Source organism: Desmodus rotundus, chromosome 9 (genome assembly GCF_022682495.2).
Source record: "Desmodus rotundus isolate HL8 chromosome 9, HLdesRot8A.1, whole genome shotgun sequence".
Lineage (NCBI taxonomy): Eukaryota > Metazoa > Chordata > Mammalia > Chiroptera > Phyllostomidae > Desmodus > Desmodus rotundus.
Window position 1 is genome coordinate 21,435,366 of NC_071395.1, and position 13,624 is coordinate 21,448,989.

The 13,624-nt window shown below is 41.9% G+C and overlaps 1 protein-coding gene across 4 annotated transcripts; it reads left to right on the forward strand.

The window, feature by feature from the left end:
- The first annotated feature begins 1,240 nt into the window (after nucleotides 1-1,240).
- NPY2R (neuropeptide Y receptor Y2) lies at nucleotides 1,241-8,839 on the forward strand. 4 transcript variants are annotated; one of them, XM_045202542.2, is made up of 3 exons: nucleotides 1,241-2,246; nucleotides 2,831-2,903; nucleotides 6,603-8,839. In XM_045202542.2, exon 3 carries the CDS (start codon nucleotides 6,616-6,618, stop codon nucleotides 7,762-7,764), a length of 1,149 nt encoding a protein of 382 aa, XP_045058477.1. In that variant the 5' UTR covers nucleotides 1,241-2,246; nucleotides 2,831-2,903; nucleotides 6,603-6,615; the 3' UTR covers nucleotides 7,765-8,839. The 4 variants fall into 4 exon arrangements, with proteins under 4 accessions (XP_045058477.1, XP_045058479.1, XP_045058478.1 ...); XM_045202544.2 differs by having other exon boundaries at nucleotides 6,616-8,839; XM_045202543.2 differs by having other exon boundaries at nucleotides 1,241-2,240.
- Nucleotides 8,840-13,624: the final 4,785 nt, after the last annotated feature.

Below are 13,624 nucleotides of genomic sequence, written 5' to 3' on the forward strand. Positions count from 1 at the left end.
CTTTACTGGAGTAAATATATTAAGAAGCGTGGAGCCTGTTTCATAAAACACATGTGTGAGCAGGGAATATTGCCAGGTAAAAGAAAAATCTACAAAAGTATTCTAAGTGGAGCTGTGCAGGGCATCTTGGGTATATCCTGTTCTGTTTACTTTTGTCTCTTGGTAATGGAAAAGCTGCTTTGTTTTATAAGTAATTCCTATGCTCCTATGGGCACCATTGTACATTAACCAAAGGTTATTTCAGAATAGGCTGTGCAAAGATGCCTAACAAATGCAATATTATTGGGGCAGGTAAATAAATGCACCACGGTTTGAAAACCCAATCCTTTTGAGGTCAGGCCTTAATTAATAATTGGAGAGAGTATTTTTTAGTAGTTCAATGCCTCCTCCTTTTGGACTATTTCAGAGAAATTCCAAATGAACCAGGGTGACCACCCTCATTTCAGAAATGAAGAGACTGCCCCAACCTGCATGGTTCAGTTGGTTGGGCATCATCCCTCGAAGCATAAGGTCAGTTAGATTCTGGTCAGGGCACTTGCCTGGGTTGAGGTTCGTCCTGGTTGGGGTGCCTTCGAGAGGCAGCCAATTGATGTTTCTCTCTCTCATCGAGTTTCTCTCCCTTTCTTTCTCCCTCCCTTCCTTCCTTCTCTCTAAGATAAATAAATAAAAATCTTTAAAAAAAGAAAAGAAAAGAAATGAAGTGACTGATGCATAGAAAGAAAGTAATGTGTGCAAAACCCCAAAAGAAGACAGTTAAGAAAAAAGCCATTTTCCAGTTTCAGGCTTTTGTTTTCCTAACTTCATAGGGTCTGCTGTCTCCACTAAAAGTGAACGTGGGAAAGAGACTGGCTGTGAACTTCTAGAAGACATGACTCTGAATAGTTTGGGGAAGGAATACCCATGCCCACAGACCCCACAGCTGTGGGAACTAGCTCCACAATCCTGCCTTTCTCTGAACCACTCACTCAGCCCGGCAGGCTGCAGGCGTTAGCAGAGCGCTTCGCCAGGAGAGGACGGGCGCTTGTTGTGGGAAATGACCAAAGCGCGAAGGATTGAGAAGTCAGCGGCTTGGAGAAAGCGCCTTTTGGTTTCATTGGTGACCCGTTGTTTTCCTCTTCCTATTCCAGCTTTTGCTTGGAACCACCACCCCGACTGCTTTAGAATCTGAAGCCGCTGCGCCACCCAACTTGAACTGTCAGCAGACACCTGTTCAGGCAGTTGCTGATCGTGGGCTACAGGAATCTGAACTCTCCCTTCGGGTGGAAGCGCAGCCACCGCCCACTTCGAGTCGCATCAGCGCCCTGCGTTCCAGCCCTGAACCAGGGTGCCTGGAGTTGACACCCGCGCGATTGTGCGGGAGCTTTGCCCAGTTTCTGCACAGGTCTAGCGCGCCACTTTTGCTCCTACAAGCGAAGAAAAGGAAGCAACTTCTGCCTCCCAAGTCCGCCTCCCGCCAGCTGGAGATCTCCCGCCTGCCGCGCCAGGGACCGCAGCCCCTCTCGCGCGGCTGGGTCTGTCCTCCAACCTTCGCCCTGACCCTCTCTTTTCCGGAGCGGATTGGGTGAATACAGACCCGCATCTGGGGGTCCATCCTCACCAGGTCATCATCACTCACGGTACTGAGGAGCAGAGAGCAGGGCGAGGGGTTCGTGGAAGGGAAAAAAGGTAGACATGCTACAAATATTTCTGAAAAGTATCAAATTTGGGAGTTGCCCAGAGCAGTGACAGTGGCAGTTGGCAGGCGGTGGTAGGTACCCGTGACGGGTGCTGCGCTGGGAAGGGTCTTGCCGCAAAGGCTTCTAAGCCCAGGAGGCAGAGGAGAGACAGTGGTTGCTTGTCCCTTGCTCTCTCGCCACGGAAACTTCCCATCTACTCTTCTTCCCTGCGGGACCGTCGGCTTCCACCTCCACACCAGTTTGTTTGTCTCCGAGGAGAGCATTCACATCTTCTACATCCTTGCCACCACCTTCTCTGCTCACCCGCTCACCCCCGGGGCTCCACGCAGCGCTGTGCCCCTGGAGCTCACTCGGCCACAGACGTTGAGCCAGCCCGGCAGCGACCTCCACCGCTGGGGCGACGCTGCGTGCCGGGCTGCCCTGCACCAGCGGAGCAGACGGAACTGGACTTGCCTTTGGGGACCTTCCAGTGCCTTCTCCGGGTCGGCGGCTAGCTAATCATCATTCTGACGGACTGCACAGGTCTTGCTTGCGCGCCTAAGCAAAAACGCGAGGGCTGGGTCAGTAAGTGTAAGTCCTAACTATGATTCACCTTCTGGGAACTAAAATACAACCCCCCGCCCCCAGAGCGCTCAGGTCCGTGTAGAGGGCATGGGGGAGGGGAGGTCCTCATGAATGTAGGAACTTTCCCCCCTCACTTGGGTCAAAGGTGGGGCTTGGGAGCCATACCATCCCCATTTTCTACTTGTGCTAGAATGTTGCTTTTCTACTGAAGATGCTTGCCCATGTTCTTGACCCTTCCTTCCAGAACAGCAAGCTGTTACCATTCCTGCCTCTGCTTTTAAAAATCACACCTCTGTCTAAAGGGGAAGAACATAGTGTAGTCTTCCAAGCTCTTCATGGGTAAACACATTTATTTAAGTGTCCACTGGTTTTCCACCAGAAGGGTCCCCCACTGGTTAGAGCATGTATGGTGGACGAGAGGGAGTCAAAAGTGAAAGCCTTAAGAGTTCGGGTGGCAATAGGGACGCATTGTTTAAGCTCCGTCACAGGAAACAGACAATGCTGCTTTCAAAGAAAACCCACAAACTCAAATATACTGAAGAGAGACATTCAAACCTTTGGGTAAATATTTTCCACTTCCTGCTTATTAGGCAAACAGCCACGTCTTGTACGTAGCGTTCTTGGACGTCCACTCCTTTCTCTCCCAGAACTAAGGAGTGTAAGGTGAGTAGCATGACTTCTGGGATTTGTCTTTGGGAAAAATTCCTGGAAGGTTGTGTGGTTGACGAGATGTTAAGTTTTACTAAGGCCGATCTGTGACAATAAGAGCACCCACTGTGGAGAAAAGTCCTGCAAATTTAAATATATAGTTAAAGCATAAACTGCTTCCCCGCTGAAACTTTTAAAGTTCTTTGATTCTGAAAAAAATGAAGTTATTTTCCTTTTCTACAAAGAAATATTTCTGAAACAGAATCTGTAAAAAGTCACTTACTCAAGAAAAGTTTACCATGCATAGTTTTCCTTAAATGCCTGGGACAATGTGAATGCCTCATTTGCCGTATTTCAAGGGCTTTCCCCTTGTCTACTTCTCTTTTAATTTTTGTGCTCTTGAGTTTCTAATGTGGCAACCCCCCACATGTACTCTCTTTCCCCTTCCAGTTTTCCAGAAGTTTGGTTATGAAGTATGTAGTCTGGGTAAGCCCTGACCTGGCTGAAGGCCAGTAGTGTGCTTGAGAACAGCTGTTAGCACCCATATGCTAATAGCTTGTAGATCAATAACTATTCTTGCAGAGAGGCTTTCAATAAAGGGGCTTTGAAATGAAGAAAATGGGGCTAAAAGAAGAAAAAGTTAATACAGAAAATATAGTCCTAATAGTCTTCTATCTCAGGCTCGCTCTCAATTAGGTTTGCTGCAAACCTCTAACTCAGACCTCTTGGAGTCTTGTTAATGCTGTTAATGAATTGTCAGGGCTGACTAATTATGCTCTGTAAAGTCTCTCTCTTAGTTTAAGGGAAATGGTACAGCCTATCAAATATACACTCCAAGAATTGAAGGGATAGTTTCCAGTTTCTCTAATTACTAAAGAGAGGAAGCACATACAAAAGAGGACCGGGGCTCCTTGGAACATTCTATTTCAAATTTATGCAGAGAGAATTTGAATATATTAGTAAAGCAAATACATGAATACATGGAAGTCTCTAAAATAAAGGATCCTATTGAGGTGTGTTTGTGTGTGTGTGCATGTACGAAGCCCTTGAGACAGAAAGTTTCCTTATGGGTATACTGACTATTTTCCATGTTCTAATCAGAGATGATTTAAGAGGGATCTTGGGACATCTTTCTCACAGAAGTGGTTACCTGACTAAGACCAAGAAAATAATGACAAGAATGGCATATCAGAGCAAGAAATTCTATACAGGCAATTATATTCGGCAAAGGAAAAAATTACTTGGTATTTTGCTGATCTCAATTATTCAGCAAAACTGTGTTTTCCTTTAGCTTCATATTTGTTTTGCCAAATTACTGAGTACCTTTAATTTGTTGATGGTGTGCTAAGGACTAAGCGGTGGGTAGAAAAGACCCAGTTTCTGCCCTCGCAGAGGTTGCTGTGTGGATTGGTGGAGAGAAAACAACTGCAATGTGACATGTGGAGCTTCAGCATTTGAAGTGAGCACAGGTTGTTGGGGGAACTGAGAGGCTTCCCACTTCAGGGCAGGGAAGGCAGAGAGGCAACAGAAAGGCTGACGTATTGCTGGAATTGGGGGTAGTTTAGTAGACAGAAGCACAAGTATATATGGGGATGTCAGGAGAAATGAAGCAGAGGAGTAGGCAGGGGTGAGTCCGAGAAAAGCTTTGAACATCATACGACAGAGTTGGAATTTCTTCATAAGTCAGTGGTATCAATCTGTGCAGCCACAGCCTTTCCTGGGAGAGCACACCCATGAAAGGAGCAGATCTTGCAAAACAGAAGCTACTCAAGAATGTAAAAGAGAAGGAATTGCTTGCAGAGAATTGGTTATACAAGTGATGAAAGCAAATGGGGGATGTTGAGGTCACCCAGGGATTAGCAAGAGCAAAGAGCCATTACTACCCCCAGCTAGAGGGACACAGGGAGGAGGCAGTGTGACTGAAGCCCAGGGACCAGGGCCATCCACTGGAAACAGAACCACTATGGGCCAGCCCTGTGGGAACCAAAACTATGGATGGGCTGCTGAGGGTCTGCTCAGAGGAGAGAGGGAGGGGGAAGAATACAGTGGCTTCTGCCTTCCTCCTGCCCTCTAATTAATTACCTGCCAGGGGTTCCCATTGGCCAGGCCAAGCCAGCATTCTGATGAATCAGGAGCCTGCAAGAACAGCCTGCATGAGCCAGTCCTCCAGGGGAAGGGTGAGCAATCAGCTGGGGGCATGCAGGCCCAGCCAGGCATGGTCTGTAGGCTGAATAAACATGACTCACCAATGTAGGTAGATGATATTATGATTAATAAAAAACAAGGCCATTTAAAGGAGGTTCTTAATTAATGGAGGGAGCCTTTTGTCATTATGATTATATTCAACAGGTACTACCATTATGATGTTGGGTTCTGGGTGTTTTTACAGACGTGAAAAGGAAACTATATATTAAAAACCGATGTATTATATTTTTTAAGCAACCTGGGGACACTGAGGAAATAATATGATCCCATTTGAATTTCTGAAAGACCATTTTAGTGTTAGAATAGGCTCTGCCCAGTAAAACGTAACAGCTTCGGAGTAGAGTCCCTGTCTTGTAGTCTTGTCCCCCAGCACAAATTCTAGTTCCTGACATAGGTCTTTAAATGCTTGCTCGATGCAAGGATGACCTGTGTCTGGCATTTAGAAGAAACTCGATTATTTTTGTTGAATAAGTGAATAAGGAATGAAGGAAAGAAAGGAAGGAAAGAGAAAAGGAAGGGAGATAAATTAGAAGACTATTAGAAAAACATGTTAAGAGATCAAGGGCAAAACTAATGTGGTAGAAGGAATAAGAGGACCACTGGGAGAAATATGTTACAGATCAGTCTGAGGATTTTCTTAAATGTCAGTTAGGCAAAGGAGATGAAAAAGGTTACCTGCTCTTGAAGTGACCTTGGCTTAATAGAAGGAGACAGCATCGACTGAAGCAGGGCATGTGGAAGGAAGAGTCTGGGGTTGGAGGCTGTGACTGGGGAAGAAAATGGTTCGAACTTTAATATTTGGGGGTTAGAAAGAGATGTAGTTCAGATTTGGACATATTTTTGGCATAGTTCCTGTGTAGGATTCTGCTGTATGGCAGGTAAAAAGTTTATTTTAGATAATCCAAAAAAAGCAACTGTTTTGCACAGGCCACTTCTTAACACTCACCCCTACACCAGGAACAATGGCAGAAACAGAATCTGCTCCCAAAGTTCAGGCACCAGGCAGAAGGTTTCAATATTTATCTCTTTCTGTGCAATTTGTTGATATATCTATAAATTTAGAACAATCAAGATATTGAAGGAAATTTTCTTTTTCTAACTTAAAGTTAATTGGATGAATTTATAGAAGCTATAAAATTAATAAAGTTTCTAATACTCATCTCTCATAAAATGGGTTGAGTCAGGCTGGTGGCATTCATATAGGAATTACATCTATACTGTAAGTATTATGTTTCACCATCATAGTATACATGGCAAGGACTAGATTTAATTCATCCATATTTAGACTTAGATGTAGAATCGACACATTAAAGGGGCTGTTTTGTTAAAATATTATACTGTGTACAATTTGAAGTATCAGAGGACAGGTATTTTGAGCCCCTACCAAAATGAAACCAATCCTTTTGCCTCACCCTTGCTTTTTCCTTGTTCTATAGGTGTTCGTTCTTTCTTTTTCTTTCTTTCTTTTTCTTTTCTTTTTCTTTTTTCTTTATTTCTTTTTAATTGTAGATTCTTGTGCTAGATGCTGAAGATGGGCCCTCTAGGTACAGAGGCTGATGAGAACCAGACAGTGGAAGAAATGAACATGGAGCAGTATGGACCAGAGCAGACCACCCCGAGAGGCGAGACGGCCCCTGACTCTGAGCCCGAGCTTATAGATAGCACCAGGCTGATTGAGGTGCAGATTATCCTCATATTGGCCTATTGCTCCATCATCTTGCTTGGGGTGATTGGCAACTCCTTGGTGATCCATGTGGTGATCAAATTCAAGAGCATGCACACAGTAACCAACTTTTTCATTGCCAATCTGGCTGTGGCGGATCTTCTGGTGAACACCCTGTGCTTGCCATTCACTCTTACCTACACCTTAATGGGAGAGTGGAAAATGGGTCCTGTCCTTTGTCACCTGGTACCCTATGCCCAGGCCCTGGCAGTACAAGTGTCCACAATCACCTTGACGGTAATTGCCCTGAACCGACATCGTTGCATCGTCTACCACCTGGAGAGCAAGATCTCCACGCGAATCAGCTTCCTTATTATTGGCTTGGCCTGGGGCATCAGTGCCCTGCTAGCAAGCCCCCTGGCCATCTTCCGCGAGTATTCACTGATTGAGATTATTCCAGACTTTGCGATTGTGGCCTGTACCGAGAAGTGGCCCGGCGAAGGGAAGAGTATTTACGGCACTGTCTACAGTCTTTCCTCCTTATTAATCCTGTATGTTTTGCCTCTGGGCATCATATCATTTTCCTACACTCGTATCTGGAGTAAACTTAAGAACCACGTCAGCCCTGGAACTGCTAATGATCACTACCATCAGCGGAGGCAAAAGACCACCAAAATGCTGGTGTGCGTGGTGGTGGTGTTTGCAGTCAGCTGGTTGCCTCTCCATGCTTTCCAACTTGCTGTCGACATTGACAACCAAGTCCTGAACCTGAGGGAGTACAAACTCCTCTTCACAGTGTTCCACATCATTGCCATGTGCTCCACCTTTGCCAACCCCCTTCTCTATGGCTGGATGAACAGCAACTACAGGAAAGCTTTCCTGTCTGCCTTCCGTTGTGAGCAGAGGTTGGACACCATTCACTCTGAGGTGCCCGTGTCTTTCCAGGTCAAAAAGAACCTGGAAGTCAAAAAGCATCGTGGCTCTTTCACAGAGGCAACCAACGTCTAAGGAAGCTCTGGTGGAAAAATATATGGATAAATTTTGACAGAGCTACGAATCTGGTTGCGGAGAGCTTCCAGGTGCATCCTCATTTCCCATTTTAAGGAATAAAGTGAGCATCTGAATGTAAATACCTGCAGTGTCATTCATGGAAACCTCATCAGCAGAGGTGAGGTAGAAGCACACATTTTTGAAGATATGGCACAAAACAGTCGTGCACAGTTGCTTGGCTGGTAGGTTGGATTACAAGTAAAAACAGAGAGCAATGCTTGTGACTGTTGCCCAGAGTAAAGGAAACCTGAACAAGGATTTGTTCAGAAAAGGACTGCTGAACAAGGAGTAACAGCATCACTAAGTGGTGGAAGCTAAATAATTTGACTTTCAGATCACATCGGGGAGCAGAATGGGGATGATATATGATTGACTGCTCCCCCCTCATCTGATGAAATGACCAAACACCAGTTTTTTAGGGAGACACAGGTTCTCCCTTATTATACTTTGGTTTTTTATGAATCTTTCTACAGATTAAAAATCCACCATGAGACACTGTAGGTAAATGTTACCATCCATTTGCATGACTTCAAGGAAATAAACTGAAATTTGTCATGTAATTAGTATTTTGGCAAATAATGGGGGAAATCCTTAATACTCAGCTGATTGTTCCTTTTTTAAAAGATTTTATTTACTTTCTTTTAGAGAAGGGAAGGAGAAAGAGAGGGAGAGAAACATCAATGTGTGGTTGCCTTTCACACGTCCCTACTGGGGTCCTGGCCCGCAACCCAGGCATGTGCCCTAGACTGGGAATCAAACTGGCGACCCTTTGGTTCACAGGCCAGTGCTCAGTCCACTGAGCCACACCTACCAGGGCTCAGCTGATTGTTCTTAAAACCAAGTGCACGTTTAGTGAAAAGCTGCTTCAACCCAGAATCAAAGGTTGAAATTCTCAGAAAATGTCAACCATCATTTAACTTCTTCTTTCAAGTTGCCCCACTTCGGTAACAAATAAGCATACAATGTAATGTATTGTAGTCATTTAATTAATTAATATTCATTATTATCACTTTGAACAGGTACTATTCCTATCTTGGAGCTGAGTTCATCTTTACTAGAAATTAAACCAATTAGAAAATAATTGTGTGGCCTTTTAAAACATTTTGTGGTTATTTGTAAACAATTTTTACACAGGTACATAGCTCTAGTGTGTTTACAGAATACTTCAGTGTTATTTTTTTTAAATTCATCCTCAGTGGGCTCATTCATGACCAAGAAAATAGCATAATTTCATCAAAATAGAACCCATCTGGTAAAAAAAAAAAAATCTTAAAAACATTGGATTCATTCCACTATGCAAATGTTCTGTTCGGACCAACTTCAACATAAATTATGCTCTTCTCAAAGTTATTAGCTACATTATTTGGATAACATGAATATATACATAATAAAATTATACTTATACACAGTGGAACACAGATACTATAGTATTTTTCATTCAATGGTTTTATGAATATAATTTTTATTTTAATAGTGCCCAACCAAAGATGCCTAAAATCCTATTATGTTCATGACAAATAATCGAGATGTTAACATAATTGTACTTCTTTGGATGCTGTTAAAGAAATTTCACTGCAGTCACATTTTTGTAAATAAGTCCTTAAATTTTAAATAAATTCCTATGAGTATTACATTTAGTTACATGCATTAACTTTTTGAACTGGAGAGTTTTATTGTATGGGTATATTTAAAATTCGTACTATGGCTCTCACTGAGTTACTTTCATGCTAGAAATGAAAGACTGGTCTTGAAGTGGACTGCACTTTGAAATACAGAAAAAGTATGAAAACAATAGAATTTAATCAGGTGGAAGACTGATTAAGAAGTAAACAAAAAATACTGTATATCTGTAATATATCATATAATTAAAGATTTCATTTTTCTGTTGGACTTGACATAAATGTCCAGAGAGAAGTTTTTTGTTCTTTAACTAGCAGTTGCTTTGAATAAGATACCAATAGAAAACTGTGGTTAAAAGTTTTCTGAGAATTCTTACACTGTAAGAAATGTGTATGCGGCTATATTACTTGTTTTAATAGCAAATTATTGGAATTTAATTAATGATTCAATCAATATATGATCTAATTCACTCTGTTAACTCAATAAAATATCTTTACATAGTGACTTCATGTGTTGAAATAAAAAGAATTTGGGAAACTAGAGAAATTGAGTGATATTTTATATCAGTTCCTGTTTAAGCCAAGATAGTAAACCTTTCACACAATTAAAAATGGGAAACTAATGGTGACTCCTCATCAGTTAATTCATCTCTCTTTCCATTCCACACATGAACCTGCGTCAGTGGGTCCACTGACAATGCCTGAACCCGACCTTTCACCTGAACTTGGATTTCTATCAGCAGACTTGACATGAGCACACAGGTGTCTCACCAGCAGAGCAAGGCCAGCATGTCTAAGACATAACCTGTCATTTGGATGCACACCTTACCCCACCTCCATTTGGTGTTCCTATGTTTCCTGCTCCAATCACAATGCTGTTCTTTACTCAGTTCCCCAAAGCCTTACACTTGGCATTACCCTTGATTCTTCTGTCCCTTTATTACGCATATGCAATTAATTCCCACATTTTGTTCTGAATCCCTAGATGTTTCTTGAATCAATTCACTTTTCTCCATCCCTGTGGTCCCTACAGTAGTTTAGCTGTGATTATCTCCCCAGGCCCCTCTTATCTCTCATCTGGTTTAATGTAGTAACTTCCTAATTGGTCTCTCTATATCTTGTCATCTTCCCATCCAATCCAACTTTTACCCACCAGCCAGGGTGATTTTTTCAAAAACTCAAATTCTATGCAAAGGACAATGTGCTGCTTTATTGCCACCTGACAATTCTGGCAATCTTGAGAACTGCCCAAATAATAATTTCTGTTTTCAGCCTCAACCTCTCCTCTCAATACCTCTTTGGGTTCTTCAGAATTGCAGTGATGCAGGTTGATTCTATCTCTTTTTCTTTTTCTATTAAGAAGCTCGTTGTGTTAAAGATATTCTTTAAAACTGCCCCATTAGCACAGGTGAACCAGGGAGTCAAGAATACGTAAAGACCATTTCCCCCTATGATAGGTTGATTGGAATGGAGGAGGGAGAAGTTATATTAAGCCTTCAGCAATAATCTGAAAAGCACAGAAGCATATAAATTCTGGGTTATCTTCTTAAGAATAGCAAAGGAAACCATGCCTGGCGAGAAAATAGTCTTTACTTGTCTCCAGCTGATAAGAAATAAAATACCAATATGTATGGCAGCAACAAACAGAGTTTACTTCCTGAAGGAAACAGAGAACATGACGAAACAACACAAAGATAATGGAGAAGGCAAATGTCTCCATGCTTATGTCTCATGACATTAAAAGTAGGAATTTCATTAAACAAGGTGTTCCTAAACCCTTTGATCTGTGAGGATTTATAAAGGACCCTCTCTGTTAGACCACTGCCCTTTTTCTGCCTCCATACACTGGTCAGAGGGCCACAGCTTCACAAGGGCTCCTGGTATGGAAGAGGTTACAGGAAAGAAGGCCTGCGGGCTATGACCATTCAGTGCAGTCTGTAACCCCAGTGCCTTGTGAGTTGGTGAATGTGGAAGGAAATGGAAGTGAATGAAAATGACTAACCCTGAATCTATCCTTCTTCATAAACAACTCAATGCCAAGTTTCAACACTGTAACAAATTCCATGCAAAGCTCCACATAGTTGATCACGACACAGGCATGTGTCGTCACATTAGAATTAAAACGTGCTGCATTATCTTCATGAGACACAAAAGGAAAAATTACAAGTGGATATTTTTAACTTAATGCTTTGCCCTCCTCATAGGAAAGTAACATGCATTGTCCAAAAGAGTAAGAGAGTACATGCATGTGTACACGCACATATTTCATCGCAAACAAAGTGCTCTGTGATGTAGACTATTATCCAAAATGCCCTGATTCATGAGTTGCTGAATAAAATAAATAAGATCCTTAAATTTACTCAGTTGAATTTTCTTCTTTAACAATAGCTTCTAAAATTTGATTTTGATTACACCATCCACTGTCCTGTGGACAAAGTCACTTTGCCGCTGTTGTTTGAAGCTTGTTTGCCCGTTGGTGGTAGGTGTTCTCTGTCTGGATTAAGCCTCAGCCTCAGGCAGGAACCACACCTTGGGTGTCAGAGGTGTGGTCTTTTCCTTCCGGTCCTTCTGGTCTTTTCTGGAGTGTGTGGACTCAGCATGCATTCCTGCCCCTTCTTAGGAGTTTGTTTTTCCTGTTCCGTCCCCCGCACTGTAGACTCTGAAAGTGTTTCACTTCCTTCCCAGCAGAGGAATTTCTTAGCTTTCCTGAAAAGCTCCTGGGCTCCAGCATTTCAGGAGGGTGTGGACTTCTTCAATTTCTCTAGTCCCCAGGAGTACTGCTCACTGTCTTGCCAGCATGTGCCAGGTCTTCACCCATTTTTCAACTGTTCTAGCTGATTCTTCCTATTAGTGTCCAGTGGATCTGATAAGCAAATGCCCATGTCTCCTCTATTCCCGAAGGTGCCTGTCTCTTCTTAGTGTTTGAACATTTAGTTGCTTTGCAATCTCAGTCCTCTAATAGACTGTAAAAGAATCATGAATTTGAAGTTATTCTAGCCATTTTTTAAAAAAGGCAAAAGTGATGTTCTTCCCTTCTCTCTGCATTCTGGGGAGGATACTAGAAGTCTTTAATGAGATATTTTACATTCTTTTACAAATAACATCTTCAAAATCTGATGTGAATTTTCCACGTAGAGCCCATTCTACTTCGGATTTGCCATAGTTCAAGTGCACAACAGCCACATGAGGTTAGTGGCTTCCGTACTGGACCGTGCAGCCCTAAACTTATAGCTACTGAACATCTCATCCATAATAGTCATGATATATATATATTAAAATCAATGTTAAAATCTGACTTTATCCTCTAAGCAGAGAAAAGTTGAAACTTTCAGGCTTTTCATGATCATTAGTAGTAGTAGTATTTTTTAAATACCCATTTTACCTAAGCATAGAAGAAAACCAAATGCCATGTTATCCTAAATGTATACCTTACCTTCATTTATTTTTTTAAACCTGAAGATACTGGGGGTATTAATGGTACCTAAGTGAGATGAAAATTTGTTAACTTTGATCAATAGAACATTTCTTCCACATATTTTAGTACTTATCTTTAAGCCTCAGTTGCTACTTTATTTTTTGAAAGACATATAAGTATCTTTAGCTTCTTCATGCTGAGATCCTCATTTTTATTCACATCAAAATTGCAATAATGTTTTTAGTCCACCGGAAGCAGGTTATAAAATATTATGAATCAACTCATTTGTTCGAATAGCAACACCAACCAAAAAGCCTTTAACAAATTCATCAGTTTTGATTTATGCAAGATGTATAATGAGAATTTGAACGCTTAATATAGAAATTAAATGGAAATGCTGAGGGAGTCTATAATGACAGAAATATAAGCTGCCTTATAGCTTATTTTATTAAATACATCATAGAGTACATTCTTTCAGCCCCTGTATTTATGTGGTTTTGTAACTCTGATCTCAAAACCTAACCAGTGGTTATAAGCCTTTGTTCATTTCATTTCATGTACTGTTCTGTTTTCTGCCTTTATCTAGTTCAGTCTGATGCACACTCTAATTGAGATAAATAGTTTCAGGAAATCATTTGTTCTAACATTCAATCCCCACCTCCCACCCCCAGTCTTTCTCTCCCTGAATATGTTCTAAATTCTGCTGCTCTGGTGGTCAGTAATGACACCTTTACTTTTTATGTGCAATGGTATAAAAACAAGACAAGAACATCAGTTCTTTCAC